Below are 20,006 nucleotides of genomic sequence, written 5' to 3'. Positions count from 1 at the left end.
AACTTGTCACTCTGCAGGATGTCGCTAGGTTTCTAACTTTACTGAATGTCTCTTTCTCTCAAAATGTGCACAGACATTGGCCTCATATTATTCCCTGGAATACCCCAAGCTTCATTTTGCCTCAGGGCTTTAACACATGTAATCTTTTTCTGGTTGCTATTTCTCACATATTTTTCAAGTGTGGCTCCTTCTCATCCTTCAAGCCTAGCTTCAATGTCACCTGTTTAGAAACAACTTTTCTTACAACTTTATCTATGTATTTCCCTCCCTGTTATTCTCTAAGACTATACGATGTTTATTTCTTTAATAGTATTTATTGTAATTGACAATTATTTATATTTTGCTTGCTTATTTCTCTGGCTTCCCACAACACTAAACATCTCACTCTACATTTTACCTTTACTAAAACAAAAGATGTTCAAATCATGTATATGACGAATATTGCCTCAAAATCTCTGAAGAAAAGTAGGTAATCACAAATGTTCGTATTGTAAAAAGTATACAGAAGGTTGTAATCTATAGATAATAAAATAAAGAATATATGTACATATACAAATTGTATTTGTATAATATGTATGTATATGTACATACATGGGTTACATGGATATATGGGGATAAGAAAAGGGATGGGAGAGAAAAGAACAGGGTGGAAAAACAAAAATATATAGCAAAAATGGCCCCTAGCAATTTTTTCTATTGGAAGGAAAACTTTAAAATTTTCTGAAGAATTTTCGTCCACTCTCTTCACTAGATGACTTCTTTAAAATGTTTTCCTAATTTCAAATAAATGTCCTTGAAATTTACTGTTTTAAGGTCACTATTAGTAAGACCACAAAATAAAATGAAAATATGGATATTTTCCTTACCGTAATTGTTCATTAAGTACATCTGAATTTGAGTTGTTTCCTACTCCAGTTGACAGTAGAGCTAAGGCATTAGGTACAGCACAGGAAAGAGGCCTAGCTCAGGTTCTAGCTACATTGGTCTAGAACCAGGTGACCTGCTTGAAAAGTTGAAGGTTTCCCTGAATTCATGGGAGTAGTGAGTTCTACCTCCTAACTTACCATGGACGGCTCCTATTTATTCAAATCACTCTATAGTGAGTAATATGCTCCCTTTCAATCTCAAAAATATCCTGGTTTGGACAATAAATTATATAGTCACCCTACCTATAGGGTTCTCTAAGAATGTTACCTATCAAATGCCAGGCAAGGATAGAAATAGTAAACCCTGTGTGTCTGGAGGAAAGACTCCTAAAGAATGTAGGCAAGTACCCACCCCTTTCTTCATCCCTTTCCTTTAAACTCTGTTCTATCCTTGGATCATCGGGAATTTATCTGGCAAAGAATTTTATACTGAATATGTTCAATTAAAACATATACTATGCAGTATTTGACAAATTTTTATATTTGCTGACTTTTGTGACTTTACGTTTTGTATCATAGCGTAGCATTCATTTAACTTTTTTTTTTAGGTTTTCAACTTCATTTTTATTTAAAAGCCCAGTTGCAACCACCAAGTACCTGTCTGGGCTCACAACTAGAGACAGAACATCAAATTTCCCGGCTCACTTAATTTGAAAGCCTGCCAAAGAAGGTAAAAGACCTTATTAGTATGTAAAGCAGGAAATTCAAATTACAGTCTATTAAATCTCTAGTGATTGATGTTCTTTTCAAAACAATTTTAAAAGACTAATAAAAAGCAACACATTCTAAGACCCCCTTACCAAGCATTTCACCGGAGTTCAGAGTCGGACAATACACTGGGACTACCGTATTCACCCTGGATTTTTAGCACTTCCGGCGGGCGGGGAGAAGGCACCGTGGGCGGGGCCGGGCAAGCTCAGCCGCGCGGCCATTTTGTTTGTGAGGTGGAGGGTTGGCGTTCGGCCCGGCGGAAGGGTTTTGGAACAGAATTTTGAAGGAGGAAAAAAACCAACTGCGGCCACTGATTTTAATTTACCATTGAAACCATTATTTCATTTTTAAGATCCTTTCCAGAAATGGTAGTTTTTATCGACAACGGATTTTTTTTCGAGGAATTAAAGCTGAGATAAATGAGTCGTTAATTTCTGTAAGGGTGACTGGCTTCTTTAGGTACCTTAATGATGTCAAATCAAAAACGTTTTGATGGAGATAGTTTTCAAAGGGCCATATTTGTATACCGACATTTGTGAAGTGATAAACAATTTGCTTAATATAGAAAAGCACTATATTCCTAAAAAAGCCACATACGAGAAACACGAGTGTTTCTAAAGACATTAAAAAAGGCATTTTCCTGAGTTAAGAGGCAGTTGTAGGTGCTATTGTTTTGCAGTGTCACCTAATAACAAGGTTAGACTTGTGTTCTTTGGACGGCTGTGCTTTTAAAACCTGGTGTAAAATGGCACACACACCGCATTTCTCTCCGAGCCGCAGGGGGCGGGGGACGGGGGACAGTGCGGCCTGTAGGGACGCTGCCCTGCCAGCCAATCAGAGCGCGCCTGCTCGCCAGCGCAAAGTTGTTAACCCCAGAGTCTTCGGGCTGCCGCTGCCTACTCTGCTTTTAATCTTCGTGGATATTTCTCCGATTTTCCCCAAACGCCCACAGATTCTGGGGGAAGCCACCCGACTCAGCCACCAATCATGGAAGAAAGTATTACTTTTTATTTACCGAAAACCTTAAAGATGTTTCAAGCTCCATATGCTGCCTGGAGGCTGTCGTTTCTAGGGGCACAAGTATACAGCCTATATTGTTACAATTTTTTTTCAAGGACTGGTTTCTTCTTTGCCTTCACTAATGGTAAGTTTGTAATTTTAAATATTTATGTCATTAAATCTTTGAATGAACCACCAGGTAAAAAAGATTTCCATTGTGTTTCTTCCTACAAAACCAATCTTTGTATTTTTCTTTAGCTTTAATCTACAGAATACACCTCATCTTATGTAGTTAATTTTTACCAAAAGGAAAAAAAACAGTTTCTTTTTCATTATTAAAGCTGAATATTTATAATATAAATTACACTTTAATTACTGTGAACTACGGGAGAACTAAGCTATTTCGAGATGGACTTGTTTTGTGCCAGCAATGTTGGCAATGCCAAATATGTGCACATCCTCTTTAAAAAAATTATGTATTACCTAATTTGTCCAGGACTAAATTATCAGCAGGCAAACTATGGATGTAGTTAGCTTTTTGTAATTTTTAAAGCCTATTGTAGTTTTCTTGATGAATTACTTGGATACAAACTAAAGAAAAGCTGCCCTTGGTATAATGAAGGTGGAGATTGACACAACCGGGTTTATATTAAGTTATGGCTGTTGCTAAATAGTGGATCTTTTATTTGCTCGTCAGATCTAAACTTGTATTCCATGATATTAATTCTTTGAAGCTCTTTATTAGGTAATCTTGTGTTTATCTTGTTTTTGTCCAAAAACAAGATAAGGTACATTTGGGAGACATTTTGTAATTTGGGGCATTTTTCTAATTTTTTTTTCTTTTTGCACACGGTGAGAGATCTTTTTTGTTTTGCATTGATCTGTGTTGGTGGCGCTGTAATGCTTCTTAACAATTTGTTTCACTAAAAGAAAAACGGAGGAAAAAGAGGTGGGGCTAGATTTGATCTATTACCTTATCCCTTTAATTCCTTAAAGAAAGTTCAGTTTGTTCAGGAGAAATTATTCAGTCGTATGTTTTAAATGTTTTCTGTGAACTGTGAACTGTGGGTGAGAGCAGACATGTCCTCGCAACTCGTCCAGGGAGCATCAGACACAAGCATGCAGTTGTGTTTTATCTGATACGACTATCTCAAAGTCATAATTCTTCAAGAATAAAGCTACTGGTTTACCTTCTGTTTTTTCAGTAACAGTTTGCTTTTTCCTTATATTACAATATCATACATGTTGATGTCTTTTCAATTTAAAAAATGTTTGACTTTTAGTTCACTGGATATTGTAAAAGTTGAATTTCTTTTTGAACCTAGGAATATCTTAAATAACTATTCTAGTTATTTAATTTTCTAGTAGTTTTCTAGTAGCTTTCTCCTGGGAATTTTCTAGTAGTTTGGCATATATAATGAAGCCTACATTATTGTCTGTTTTGTTTTAAAATGATACTTCACTTGAATTTATGTATATATTTTTAAAGGCTAATTTTTAAAGAATATATAACTGCTTTTAACTTTTAAAATATTGGTATCACATATATAAATGCAGGATAAATCTTTTCTGTCTTTGTCCTTATTGAGAGTTATCTGGTTAGAGAATATGGGATTTAGGCCCAAAGCCTCACAAGAACAAAAGTGTGTATGTGACAATATGACATAGGTTTACTAGCCTCTGTAAACATTTTAGTTGTTTATGAAAATAGTATGTCCTTTGTTCAAAAAGAAAGTGGGAAGAATCATTAGTTGTGCCTAAAATATATATTATTTTGCCAAATAAAATTAAAATAACTAAAATAGTATCCTAGACCACCTTTTCATACAATGGAATAGATTATTTCTTGAGAGAATAAAATTTGAGTTATTATTGTGTTTTTATTCACTTTGACATATGAAGTGATCTTTTCACTAATCATTTAAAATTCTAAAGTAAAAGACTGTGTAAAATGACTAAAAATAGTATTTCTGATATTTGTGTCCCTGTGATTTTTCTGTTTAAGATCCATTCCTTAAATTTCAAAAATAATTATGTATTATGCCTATATTTTGTTTATGCTATGGTATGAAAATTTGAAAATATTTATTCTAATATTTTCTGGTAAAATTTGAATGTCCCTGTCAAAACTAGTTATGACATTATAGATTATTTATTGAATGAAATACTGCAGGCATAAATTTATTACTTAACCCTCTGGTTATGATGGAGAGTTTAGTTCTCTAAAGTTTATCTGCTGAATAAAACATACTTGCCAGTATTTTTCTTGCTAAAATATTCTGTTATTCAGCTGGTGACATTTAAAATTTTAATTTGTGAAAACTAAAAATGTTTTTATATAAGGTAGCTCTCCTTTTAAGGAGCAAGTTGATGCTCTGAAGTCCATATGTAGCTATGCAATGCTCTTTGTTCTCCCACACCATTGACTATTACATCACTGATTATGAGTAACCAGTATAGTTAAATCTTCACTTTAAAAATTATCCACATATATTCTTATTAAATATATTATTCTATCTGTGATTCTTAAATCACTATGTAAGACAAGCGGTTTAAATCTATGAGGCAAAAACAATTATATTATTCTCCATTTTAAAATCTACCTTGTGCTTCATTTTAGCTGTTGATTTTTTAAATATTGTCTGTTTCTCATTGACAACATTTTTGTGGGTATTTTTAGTTCATAAGGTTGGTGTGATAATGATTAGAATTATTTTAATAAATTATGCTTTTATCATGAGGAAATCTTTATTAAATGTAGCATATGGAGAACTCAGTTTTCCATAGCAACTGTTACTAGATTATGAACAAAGAATTATTTTTTTAAATCCTAAATGTCATTTTAGTCAACAATTACTATTTCTTTCTTGCACACCATTTATCAGAGATTTTAACAAGTAGCTAATATGACTATATTCAAATATATCATTTTTCACTCTGCCCATCCTTCTGATGGAGGGAGGGTCAATGAGTAGTGAAATCACCAAAAAACAGGTTTCAGGAAGAAGACGTAAGTGATGCCAAAGACATGAAGAATTTGTAAATCAGATTCTAAACAATAAACCTCAAGAAAATGAACTTGAAATTTTGGAGGCTGATCAATAACAAATTCAATGAACCCACGTAATTTCCTAACGTATTAATGTGTATTCATTGGTATTGCTGAAGGTTGAGGAAATTTTCAGGTTAGCCAAATCTTTTAGGAAAGATGAGATAACAAACCGAAGAAATATTTATAGACATATTAAGATGACCTAACATAAAATGCTGAAAATATAAGCCAAGACCAATCTAATATACTTTGGAATGAACTCTTTTAGAAGAAGGAAAAATAGCTTAAGTTTTTGCCCTGTGAAGACCCAGTTTAATACAGATCTGAAATTGTATGTTCCTAGTTCTACCCACTTCTGGTGAGTATTTACTATACAGATTCATTTCACTATTCTCCTTAGCAAGGTTTTGCCAACAAAGAGAAGGAGGAAATTATACACAAACTGGGTGTTTGTGTTATAACTTTGTTTTTCTGTACAAAAATAATAAATGGAGAATCTAAAGGGAAAGTAAAGCAAAAAATGATCGTTACTTTATGAGAAAGATGAAAAAAGGATACTTTATACTTGATTTATTCAATATTTATTTTTATTTGGTGGTTGGTTTGTTCTAGATTTTCCTCATCTGTCATGTGATATTATACAAAGATGCTAGGATACAATATTAGTAAAAGAGGAAAGGATCCCTTCTGAAGTTTATAGTCCAGTATGGTTCAAAGGTCTAAGGATACTTTAAGGTCTTAGATGTGAGAGGTTCCCATTTGAGAATAAAAGCCAAATGAGATCCTTAAAGTAAATGTTTAACTTAATTCTTTTAAAATAGACTTCAACAAGTGTCATACTACTGAAGGGCCATTATTTGGGTACCAGATTTCACGTATTGAGGGGGAAATAGCTCCCAGATCCTGATATGGCTCAAATAAATGCTATATAAGTAGATGGTTACCCAATACAAATTACTATTGCAAAGTGAGAAATAAAACATTAACTTTTTGCTTGAAAAAAGAGACAAAGAGAATCACTCTGAAAGTAAGAATTTGGGCATGTCCTTCTGAGATCCATTTAATGAAAACTTTAAAAAAATGTGGTAGAGCCTCATTTTGTACATTTTGCTCACATTTCGTGGAACAAATCTTAATGTAAATGTTAGGATTTTACCAAAATTAAAAAGTTTATTTTGAAATCTAATAGTTTTAATGATATGTAACAAATTATAAGCAAAAGTAAATATTTTAATTTATGAAGATAATATAATTACATGTTTAGCTAATGATTAATTAGTTAAGCACATCATCTATGGAACAGAAAAGTATTGTTTATACAGATCAATTGGAGGAGAAGACACTATTCATTAGGATTCTCTATATGTGGTTTAAGATAAATACCTCAAGAATAAAGTCACCAAATCATTTTGTCATAGAGCCAATTAATCCATACTAGCTAAATGTGGTATGGCATTTAGTTTGCTTTCATGCTAACAGAATCCTACTGATGGTGGCATAAAAAAATAACATTGATTATTTCAGCTAAATTAGTAAATCAGGAAGCAAGGCTGTTCTAGTTTCAGTTCTAGCTCAACAGTATTATCAAGTTCTTTGGTAGGTTTAATTCTTTTACATTGCAATAATGTCAGCAATGTTGCCTCATAGTGACAATATGGCTGCTGCAACTTCAAGCATCATATCCTGATATTACAATTTCCAAATCAAGGAGAGTTTCTATCATGCATCTTATTCATAAGTTAAGGAATTCTTTCCAGAGGCCCACAGCACACTCCTTACAGTTCACTGGCCAATTTGCAGGACATGGTCATGCCTAAACCAGTCACTGACAGGGAGGTTGAAATTACTGTGATTGGTTTAGCTAGGGTAAAGCTCTTGGAAGAGTGAACATCTGCTGAGTATCCAGTGCTCAGTGTGGTTACCACCTACTTGCTTTGTGTACACTTTAATTGCTTTGTATAAACATTTTTTAGTGACAAAACATGAATATCTGTTTTCAGAGAGACCAGACTGGTCACAGATGCAGCTAATTAAAAAACTAAAACTAAAAACAGACATTTGATTAGAGATTATTATGTTCCAGTCTCTAGGCTAAATGTTAATTTTATTATCTTCTTAAATCCTGACACAATCTTTGAAGATAAGAAAATTATTAGATGCATTCTATAGATGAGGAAACTGAGGCTTAGGGAGTTTTGGCCCAGTTACATTGTAAATAAAAAGCTGAGACTTGGCCCAGGTTACACAGTAAATAAAAAAGCTAAGAATTTGAACCTGGGGAATCTGAAATAAGAGCCTGTTTACTTACCTTCTCTTCTATACTGTCACATTAGATATTTGTAAGTTTATGTTGTATAAATTGACATTTTAAATACACTGAAGGTATCACTGTTTCAATACATTTTCTAGTAAATTATTTTATAAATTCAATAACCTAATTTATCAGTTGCATATATCTGAATGTTTGTTAAATTTGCTAAAGTCACATTTGTACTGCATCTCATCTCTTCAGAACTATTTCATGAAATGCTTTCAGAAAACGAATTATTATAGGGAAAATAAAGATCAAAGACTAGAGATTCTGGGAGGCTTTGTGGAATTGGATGAATTCATGATTCATAATGCTAGGTCCAAATATTGACTTGTGTTTCACAACTTACAAGACAATTTTATGTACAAACTGTTTTGATCTTTACCAACTGTGGGATGTTTTTGCCTCTGGGATATTTGAGGGGGGATTCTACATTCAACATGCTTCTAGATCAGTGGATCTCAAACTTTGGCATGTACCAGAATCACCTAAAACAGATTGCTAGTCCTCACACCCAGGGTAGGGCCTCAGAAGTTGCATTTCGAGCAAGCTCCCAGGTGTTGCTGCTGATGCTGACCCAGGAACACTCTTTCAGACTCTGACCTAGAGAACCACATGATACACTGTCTTTGCAATATGCCAGACTTTAAGGGATGTCATTTGACATTTGGCAACTACATAAATAAATACATACAGCATTATTAAATAGGGTGGTTAGGCCCTGGCTGGTGTAGCTCATTGGATTGAGTGCAGGCCTGTAAACCAAAGGATTGTGGTTCGATTCCCAGGCAGGGCACATGCCTGGGCTGCAGGCCAGTTCCCAGCAGGGGATGCACGAGAGGCAACCATACATTGATGTTTGTTTCCCTCTCTCCTTTCCTTCCCCTCTAAAGATAAATAAATAAAATCTTTTTAAAAATAGGGTGGTCAGGACACCCTCACTGAAAAGGTGTGGTAAATTTACACAATGGAATACTACTCAGCTATAAAAAAAGAATGAAATCTCACCCTTTGTGGCAGCATAGATGGACCTGGAGAATATTATGCTAAATGAAAAAAAAAAAACAGTCAGAGAAAGACTGGTTTATTTCACTCATATGTGGAATCTAATGATCTCACTCATACCATATGATCTCACTCATACATGGGATCTAATGGAAAAATAAACTAACAATAGAAATTAGACTCATTGATACAGAGAACAGACTGACAGCTGTCAGAGAGAAGGGGTTGGGTGAAAAAGGTGAAAGGATTAAGCAAAACAAAACTCATAGATATAGACAACAGTATGGTGATTACCAAAGGGAAAGGAGGTGAGGCAAGGTAGAAGAGGTTAAAGGGGGAATAAATGGTGATGGAAGGAGACTTGACTTGGATGGTGAACAAACAGTAGAATATATGAATGATGTATTATAGAATTTTACACCTGAAACTTATATAATTTTATTAACCAGTGTCACCCCAATAACATTCAATGAAAAAAAAGAAAAGGAAAGAGTTTCAGCAGTGACTTGAAGGATTCTTCTTATGCCTCAGCATGAACATCACATTTGAGATTTATTTGCAAACAATTCATATGTATGTGTTTTAACCTTTAAAACATAGCAAACCATAATTTATTAATTATTTTTAAAAGCAAGTAAAAATAGAACTTAGTTGTACTCAATACCCCTTTACATCTGAAAAAGACATCTGTGTCTGTGGCATTTTGCTGTTTTTTCCTCAAGATTTTATCCACCAATCACTAATACTCCACATTCATTAATGGTACATGGTTTCAATGAGACTGAGAAAGGGAAGCTGCCATGCCAATGACTTGTATTTAGCTCTGACATCCAGGCCACTGTCCCAATTCACTGGAAAGTCTCCATCCTCCAAGACAGAGAAAAACGCTATTGTGTGCCAAGGAATGAAGAGCACCTTTTCCAAGAATTTAATTGCTTCACTGCATTAAGACGTAAGAGATTGTTAGTTCTGAAGATCTTAACTCAGTTTTCATTGAGGTATGAATTCCAAGAAACAAACTGCCAACATAAATGAATTAAAAAAATCAGCAACTTCAATGACCTTAACATTCCCAGAAGCCGATTTTGGCTTGAAGTTCTTTCATAGCACCGGAGGACTAGTTGAAAAAGCCAGCATGAGTAGTTAGTTTGGACTGTTGTGGTCTAGTATCAAAAACAGCCATTCAGCACCTATTTAATAATATACTCACATAATATAAAATGGCCTAAAACTGCCAGAACTGTGCTGTTCAATAGAGTAGTCCCTAGATACATGTAGCTTTGTAAATTTAAATTTGAATTAAAATTAAAAATTCAGTAGCTATACCTAACCCTGGCTAGTTGGCTACTATAGTGGACAAAGAAATTAAGGAACATTTTTGTCTTAGTCTGTTCAGGCTGCTTTAACAGAATATTATAGACTGGCTGGCATATAAACAACAGAAATTTATTTCTCACAGTTACAGAGGCTGGGAAGTCCAAACCCAAGAAGCCGGCAGATGGGTGTCTGGTGAGGACCCACTTCCTGATTCATAAGACTGCCATCTTTTCATCCTGTGTGGTGTCACATAGTGGAATATGGAGGGAGCTCTCTGGGTACTCTTTTTTTAAAGAACATTTTATTGATTACGCTATTACAGTTGGCCCATTTTTTCTCCCCTTTATCTCCCTCCACCCTGCACCCCCACTCCCACCATCATTCCCCTCCCCCTTAGTTCATGTCCATGGGTCATACATTTAAGTTCTTTGGCTTCTCCATTGCCTATACTATTCTTAACCTCCTCCCATCTATTTTGGACCTACCGATTATGCTTCTTATTCCTTGTACCTTTTTCCCCATCGCCCCACTCCCCCATTCCCATTCATACTGATAACCCTCCATATGATCTCCATTTCTGTGATTCCATTCCTGTTTTACTTTGCTTAGTTGTTTTATTTTATTTTATTTTTTTGGTTCAGTTGTTGATAGTTAATGAGTTTGTTGTCATTTTACTGTTCATAGTTTTGATCTTTTCTTACAGAAGTCCCTTTAACATTTCATATAATAATACAATTTATATGAAATGTACTCCTTTAATGTGACCTTATCTGGGAAGCACTTTATCTGCCCTTCCATTCCAAATGATAGCTTTCCTGAATAGAGTAATCTTGGATGTAGGTCCTTGCCCTTCATGACTTTGAATACGTCTTTCCAGCTCATTCTTGCCTCTAAGGTTTCTTTTGAGAAATCATCTGATAGTCTTATGGGAAGTCCTTTGTAGGTAACTCTCTCCTTTTCTCTTGCTGCTTTTAAGATGCTTTCCTTATCTTTAATTTTAGGTAACTTAACCGTGATGTGCCTTGCTATGTGCTTACTTGGGTCCAACTTTGGGACTCTCTGAGTGCCCTGGACATCCTGGAAGTCTGGTTCCTCCACCAGATTGGGGAAGTTCTCCTTTGTTATTTTTTCAAATAAGTTTTTAATTTCTCGTTCTTCCTCTTCTCCTTTAGGCAGTCCTATGATTCAGATGTTGGAACATTTAAAGTTGACTGAGAGGTTCCTAAGCCTTTCCTCATTTTTTTGAATTCTTGTTTCTTCATTCTTTTCTGGTTGAATGTTTATTTCTTCCTGCTGCTCCAAGTCATTGATTTGAGTCCCAGTTTTCTTCCCTTCACTGTTGGTTCCCTGTATATTTTCTTTATTTCACTTTGCATAGCCTTTACTTTTTCCTCTGCTTTGTAACCATACTGTGAGTGTCCTGATTACCAGTGTTTTGAACTCTGCATCTGACAGGTTGGTTATCTCCTCATTGCTTAGTTTTTAGTGAGTTTTGATCTGTTCTTTCATTTGGGTCATATTTCTTTGTCTTGGCACACCTGTTAGGTTGTAAGGGTTTTGGGGCATTAGGTGTTTACCAGGGCAGGGCAACCCATGTCGCTGTGCTGTGGCATTGTATGTGGTAGAAGGGTCCAAGAGGAACAATGCCACTTGCTCAGCACTTGGCTTTCAGTTACTTCCTCTGCTACCCCCAAGCAAATTGGGCCCTTCTGGTGCTCATTCCCAGGTGGGTAGGTTTGTGTATGTTCTAGGACACTGTGGGTCTCTCCAACAAACTCTCCTGTGAGGCTGGGAGTTTCTCCCACTGCTGCAATTCCCACTGATTTTACAACCAGAGGTTTTGAGGTTTTATTTCCCCACACTGGAACCCTACGTGTACAGTCTGTCTTGCTCCTCAGTTGTTCCTCCTAATTTACCCACACACAATTATGGGAACCCTAGCTGCCACCACATCTGCCCAGTCCTCCAGCCACTGCCTTTGGTACCTAGTCTTGCATCCTCTCTACCCTGGCTTCCCATCTCTACCCCTCCTAGCAGTCTGGATGAATGTTTCTTCCTAAACACCTTGGTTGTCAGACTTCCACACAATTTGATTTTCTGACAGTTCTGGTTGTTTGTTGTTTTTAAATTTGTTTTGTCCTTTATTTGTTTGTGTGAGAAGGCAAAGTGTATCCACCTATGCCTCCATCTTGGCCAAAAGTCTGGGGTCTCTTTTATAAGGGCACTAATCCCATTCATGAGGGATCTTACCTTCATGACTTAATCAGCACCCTAAAGTGCCACCTCCAAATACCACCACATTGGGAGTTAGGATTGTATGAATTTGGGTGGAATGTAAACATTTGGTCTATAGCAATTTTCATAATTCCAGACAGTTCTGCTGGACAGCACTGGTGCTTCAGACCATGGTGAGTTCACACAGTTGCACCAGTGTTTTTCAACTCTGCATGTAAATAGGATCACCCAGAAACTTAAAAACAAAATACTTGTACCCAATCCCCAGGCATTCTAGTTGGTCTAGGATGAGATCTGGGCATAAGTTTGTTTACAAAGATGACTATGGGATTCTATCATGCAGCTGGGGTTTAGAATTGCTAAATTACACCATTGAAGTAAGACACTAAATCTAAACTTTGAGAGGTCAGTAGATTAGTATTGCTATTTTTCATCTCAGTCTTTCTAAAGCTACAACCCATCTCCTGGGATGTGAGGAAGGATCAAACCAAAAGAAAGAATAACTGAACTATCAAACCAAGTTCTGTGTGGTGAAGCATTGACTGCTTATTGAACACCAGCTTTACCTGAAAGAAGACAGTGATAGCCATTTGTAAGTTACAAGCTACTTCATATCCTCAAGAGTTAGTCTTGTATATGAAAAGATTTCATTTAAGTTACATATCCAAAGGTAGTTCTTATGTCTTTAAATTTTGTTTGCACATTTTATCATATTTATAAGTTTAAAAATTTTAGAAATACTGGTTTTTTAAAATTTAGTTTCATTTATAGTACTGCTTGATTAAACACATCTCCACTTTTTATACATTTATAATTTTACTACATACAGTTGCCTCCTTCAGTACCCAGTAAGCATTGTCAAGAAATTAAGAACGTTATACATAACTACTAAATTTAACTTCTAAATGTGATCCATCTTAAGGTCCCTTTAATGTTTCAACACTACATATAACTTAGTAGGAGTTCTACTTAAAAGTCTACTAGGATGGCCTCTTACTCCATTAGGTCAAGTGATCTTAAACAGAGCAATTACCTACACTAAAAAATATTTCTGTATTCTAAATCTTTCTGATGTTAAAATGTTACCAATAAGGAAAACAGTATGTCCTACCCAAAATTTTGTGTTGCCTTCCCAAGTGAATATTTTGGTCTGCCTTTTGAGCTTATTGAGGTTTCTTGATGATCAGAGATTTTGGTTGGACCACAATTAAATCCTTTTCTGAGACACTGGTGTGACATGCTGAGCCAAAGCCTGCAGCCTAAAATATTGTTATGTCTTTCATTTTTCAAGCCAAGTTGGAATCTTTGGGCCCCACACAAGTGGCTACTTCTATTGACAAAGATTTGTATTTTCATTTCTTTATCTTCTAGAGCACGGGCATCCAACCTTTTGTCATCTGTGCACCACATTGGAAGAAGAATTGTCTGGGGCCACACATTAAATACACTGTGACATGTAATCATGAAAAAATCTCATAGTGTTTTTTTAAAAGATTTTATTTATTTTTAGAGAGGGGAGGGGAGGGGAGGGAGGAAGAGAGCTAGAGAAACATCAATATGTGGTTACCTCTTGAAGCACCCCCCACCACTGGGGTCCTGGCCTGCAACCCAGGCATGTGCTATGACTGGGAATCAAACCAGCAACCCTTTGGTTTGTAGTCTGGCACTCAGTCCACTGAGCCACACTGGCCAGGGCATCATAATGTTTTCAGTAAATTTATAATTTTCTGTTGGGCTGCATTCACAACCATTCTCCTGGGCTGCATGCAGCCCACATGTCACAGGTTGAACACCTCTGTTAGAGTATAAGATTTAGAGACCTTTGAGCTTGGTGGAATCCTACACTCTTTCACATTCTGTCTTATAAGACAATCAACTCTTGCAGATACTCAGTGAACACTGAATCTCTCTCACAGCTTTGTTTATGTGGTCACAATTTCCAAGCTTATCTATAGACAAGGCTTCTTGTTGTTGTTTTTAACTTCCAGAATAGCTAACTAGAAGCCTCTCAATGTACATTTCTATTGAAAATATGAGAACACTTGAAGGACACAGCTTCGACTGATGTGATGGAGTTCCTAGCTCTGTTCTTTACTACATGTATGATGTCTGTCCAAAAAAAGTCCAGCCACTGTTAATATAAAGAGAACAGTCTGTACAACAATGTAACCCAGCAGCCAAGGAAAGTGGACTGGATTGCACATGCAAACAACGACTGCTTCACTGTACTAGTCAGTGAGGGTGACAGATGCCATTAAGTAAGCATGTGTAGTGTGTGGCCATCATGTTCAAAATGACTGCGCAAGTAGAACACCAAATCTGCATCCAGTTTTGCATTACACTTGAGCATTCCTCCATGGATACTGTTTCAATGATTCAGAAGGCTGCAGCTATTGGCATCTTTATCACAACATTGTGCCTCCCCTTCACACATCATGTCTGTACAGACTTTTCTGGTGAAACATCAAGTCACCAGGTGACTTGGCCCCCCTATAGCCCAGATTTGGTGCCCTGTGACTTCTGGCTTTTCCCAAAATTAAAATCACCTTTGAAAAGGAAGAGATTTCAGACTGTTGATGAGCTTCAGAAAAATGTAATGTGGCAGCTGATGGCAATTGGGAGAACTGTGTAAGGTCCCAAGGTGCCAACTTTGAAGGGGACTGAAGCATCATGGTCCTATGTACAATGTTTCTTGTATCTTCAGTAAATGTTTCAATTTTTCATATTACATGGCTGGATACCTTCTGGACAGACCTCATATATCGTGGGCCAAATTATTTATCAGTCCAGACCCTCAGTTTCTTCTGAGGTAGGTAACAAGAAATGTTACCTACCTCAGCCAGCTATTGAGACCACAGTGTTAATGCATCTAAAGCACCTAGAATATTGCCTGACATGTCATTATCATATAATGTAAGCTTTAAGTTCATTTTTGCATAAACACCTTTGATTTTAGGGATCAAACTAGGCCTTACACAGTTTGGGAATTAAAAAGATCACCTGTGATATTGTATTGTATTGTAGTATTACAGAGGCTCCCATTATCCGCTCCAGGTATTCTATTGTAAGCCAACATATTGAAGAGCTTTTCCAAGAATTAAGGTTTCTTTGTTTTCTGCTTATCGCTTGTTAAATAAATCTTTAATGAGCTTCTACTATGTTGAGAAAATTATATTGTGCTGGGCCCTTGAGGATTAGAGAGAGAACAGAGAAGCGTTTGGAAATTGAGGTAAAGTTTATGGAGAAAGTAATTTTGACCAGAGCTTTGAAAGATGGAAAGGCTTGCAACATGTAGAAATGGAGAGGACATTCTACAAGTAAAGAAAGCAGTGTGAGCATAGGCAAAAAGGAGAGAAAATACATGGCATTTGGGAGAACCAGCTGAAAGTTCTGTGTGGGTAAAGAGTAAAGTATAACTTGTGGGTTAGAGCCTGGGACAGAGAAACCTCTGATGGTTGCCTGGAACCAGCACAGTGAGGACCTGGAATCCTGAACTAGGGAATCCAGATGTCAGTCACTACCCACAGAACACCAGGGCAAATACTTGGAATTGGCAAGAAAATGATGATGGAAAAAATAGGAGGGAACTATCTCTTTCTTATATTAACCTGTTTATCCTTTTGCTTGGTAGAGGAAAACTGTGATGGCCTGGATCTCTGGTCAGATAAGTTGCATTGGGGAGAGTAAGAGAAGCAGAAAAGGTTCAGAAGTTTTAGGGCAGTGTCTAAGTGTAAACACTGGATAGTAGGGGGCAGGATGAGGGCACCTAAAAATTGAAAAAGTGCATGGAGGATTCATTTCTATAATACTTTATTTCTTGACAATTATAAGTATATCTCTATAAGGCTACTTATATTAATAAGAACTTAGCATTCTTTTTCCCAAAATGAATAGAAATTAAAAAGAGAAAGAAAAGAAAAAACAGGCTGATTAATGATAAAATGATGTTGCTATTTGAGAACATAGAAATAGTTGTCTAGATATTATTTCTTTTCAAGTAAGAAAGGAACTCAGAGTTTATCTGTAATTTGAAAATGTATAAATTTCCAAACACACCCTTATATGACTCTTTAAGAGTTTGCATTTTTTAAAAGTACGTTTGTTCAGCTCTACTATGTTAAAGGAACTAGTAAAAAGAAAAGTGGGGAAAACTCTTAAAAAATTTTAGTTAAATAATAAACAAAAAATGAAATATGCATTCTGCTTTACATACCAAACATATAGAAGTTTAAGTTTTTATGATTATGAAATTTTTGGACTTTTAAATTAAAATTTTTTCTTTGTATATAAAATTCAAGAGTACACTCAATTTTATCAAAACTTTTCTGGTGTAATTCACCTCCTACCAATCCTTTTAAAAGTTCAGATGATTGGTGATATTAAGAGTAGAAAATTTTACGTTTCCAAGTAAACTTTTTGAGCTCTGGAATTTGTCATTGCAAATGCTACCTCACACCCACTATAAAGTCAATCTCTCTCTCAAGTGGGTGAGGAAGATGGTATCTTACTGCTTCATCCTGCACACTGCACACTTAGGGAGAAACTTTCCCTCTCATTTTGCCTTCATGATTCTCTCAGTGTCCATCACACATGTTTAGGAAGTTGTGATCCTGTGTAGGTCACCCTTTGTGAACTGCTTTTCATTCCCTCATTTCCCTATTTCATTCCCTCATATTGTGTACTCTTCTTTCTTTCTATGTACTAACATAATAGTTTGTAATTGACACTTTAAATGGCAACATAAATGGATGGCTGACTTTTCCATAATTGCTGAATATTGATTTCCAACTTCATTAAGGAAAATCTGAAATGATGGATAAACTTTTGGTTTTAGTTTACCTACATATTCTTTTTTTAGATTATATTTTATTGTTTAAGCTATTACAATTGTCCCCACTTTCCCCCCGTTTGCTTATTTCCACCCAGCACCCCCCCACCTCAAGCAATCTGGAAATTAGTTCTTAAATACCATGAAAAGAGGTGAAAATAAACTACTCCATAAGGTAAATTAATGAAACATTTCCAGTATATTTTATTTCAATCATTTGTAAATCTGATAAGGATATAAAATTATTTAAATTATTACCTTTCAAATCAAAACATATGCACAAGATGCGCACTGTTTGTTTTCACAGGAGTTAAGTTCATTAAAGGCAAGAACAACTTTTTCTTTTGTGTCTCCCATGGTTCCTAATACAATATTTGTGCAGAGGTGGAACCCAATAAATGAAATGATATTAGAAAAACCTATTAAAGTATATGAAACATAATCTTATTTTTTGAGGCAAGATTTAAATGTACTTCTCACACATTCATCATGCTTTTCACATTGTTAAACTGGTTAATTTATTACTATTATTGTTGCTGTTGCTGCTGTTTGGTATTTTTCTCAGTGCCTGGACTATTGTGTTCTTTTCGTAACTGATTACATAGAAATTTCCTCTCCTTTTCCATGAGAATATTAGACTAACAGCAGATCTTTTATTACTAGACTTCATTATTTTGACTATATCTGCTTCAGCTTTAATTTGAAGTATGAATCTTTCTCTTCATATCAATTCTGAAACTTCATTTTCCAGTTTTAATAAGATCACATTTGACAACACTCATGACAAATATTGTCAGAGGATACCTTAAAGGCATCATTTCTTTTTTTAACTACATTTTATTATGCTATTACAGGCATCCCAATTTTTCTCCTATTTGTTCCCCTCTACCTAGTACCCCACTTCCCTTCAGGAATCCCACCCCCAACTTAGTCATGTCCATGAGTCATGCATATAAATTCTTTGGCTTCTCCATTTCCTACACTATTCTTTTTTAAAACTAAATTTTATTGATTGTGCTATTACAGTTGTTCCATTTTCTCCCCTTTATCCCCCTCCTACCTGTACTGCCACCCTCACCTTGCAGCATTCCACCCTCACCACCAACCCCCCCTCCTCCCAGTTCATGCCCATGGGTTGTACATATAAATTCTTTGGCTTCTCTATTTCCTATACTATTCTTAGCCTCCCCCTGTCTATTTTGTACCTACCTATTCTACTTCTTATTCCCTGTACTTCCTCCCACTCTCCCCCTCCCCCTCCCCACTGATAACCCTCCATGTGATATCATTTCTGTGATTCTGTTCCTGTTCTAGTTGTTTGCTTAGTTTTTGTTTTTGTTTTTTAGGTTCAGTTATTGATAGTTGTGAGTTTGTTATTTTACTGTTCATATTTTTATCTATTTTTAGATAAGCCCTTTTAACATTTCATATAATAAGGGCTTGGTGGTGGTGAACTTCTTTAACTTGGCCTTATCTGAGAAGCACTTTATCTGCCCTTCCATTCTAAATGATAACTTTGCTGGATAGAGTAATCTTGGTTGCAGGTCCTTGCCTTTCATGACTTTGAATACTTCTTTCCAGCCCCTTCTTGCCTTTAGGGTTTCTTTTGAGAAATCATCTGAGAGTCTTATGGGAACTGTTTTGTAGGTAACTCTCCCTTTTCTCATGCTGCTTTTAAGATTCTTTCCTTATCTTTAATCTTGAGTAACTTAATTATGGTGTGTCTTGGTGGGCTCCTCCTTCAGTCCAATTTCTTTGGGACTCTCTGGGCTTCCTGCAAGACTATTTCCTTCACCAGATTGGGGAAGTTTTCCTTCATTATTTGTTCAGATAAGGTTTTTATATTTTGCTCTTCCTTTTCTCCTTCCAGCACTCCCATGATTTGGATGTCAGATCATGTAAAATTGTCCCAGAGGTTCCTAAGCTTCTCCTCATTTTTTTTCTTGCATTCTTGTTTCCTTATTCTGTCCCAGGTGGATGCTTCTTTCTTCCCTTTGTTCCAAATTGTTAATTTGAGTTCAGGTTTCCTTCTCTTCACTGTTGGTTCCCCGTATATTTTCCTTTATTTCACTTTGTATAGCTTTCATTTCTTCCTTTATTTTGCAACTGAGCTCAATTCTGTGAGCATCATATCAGTCTTTTGAACTCTACATCAGACAGGATATCTGTCTCTTAGTTCTTTTTCTGGAGCTTTAATCTGTTCTTCCATTTAGGCCACATTTCTTTGTCTCAGTGCACTGTCTGAATGAATGTTTTTTTAACTCCTTCATTGTTGGACATCTGTACAAATGTTTTTCTGGCAGTTCTGGTTGTACTTTGTTTTTAAATTGGTTATTATCCTTTTGGTTTTGTGAGGAAGTGAAGCATTTTTTCAAGTCACAATTTATATAGAAATCATATATTTCTATTTAATTCTTTTAACTTTTTACATCTAAAACATTTCAGGTATCCCCATTTTTTGTACCACCTATGGAAAATGTGAGATAATCATAAAACTTAACAGTTGCAAGGAATCATCAAATCTTAGTCCTTTTCAAAGCTGAGGAGACTGAGACCCAGGGAGATTAAGATAAAGATCAATCACACAGCTAGTTGTGGCAGAACCAGAATTGGAATCTACAT

At 35.8% G+C, this 20,006-nt stretch overlaps 1 protein-coding gene across 2 annotated transcripts in view; it reads left to right on the top strand.

Annotated features, from left to right (window-relative positions):
- The first annotated feature begins 2,492 nt into the window (after positions 1 to 2,492).
- Positions 2,493 to 20,006, top strand: part of EPC1 (enhancer of polycomb 1) — a 123,604-nt gene continuing 106,090 nt past the window's right edge. The window contains exon 1 of one of the 2 annotated variants that reach the window (XM_037037802.1): positions 2,493 to 2,781. Coding sequence is in view for 1 of the 2 variants with exons in the window: in XM_037037801.1 (XP_036893696.1) it covers positions 2,779 to 2,781 (3 nt within the window). In the remaining variant the exon portion in view is untranslated. The remainder of the gene's footprint in view (positions 2,782 to 20,006) is intronic. The other variant, XM_037037801.1, reaches the window with a different exon arrangement.

Source organism: Sturnira hondurensis, unplaced genomic scaffold (genome assembly GCF_014824575.4).
Source record: "Sturnira hondurensis isolate 20B ecotype Veracruz unplaced genomic scaffold, ASM1482457v3 Scaffold0023456, whole genome shotgun sequence".
NCBI lineage: Eukaryota > Metazoa > Chordata > Mammalia > Chiroptera > Phyllostomidae > Sturnira > Sturnira hondurensis.
This window is presented reverse-complemented; position numbering and strand designations above follow the sequence as displayed.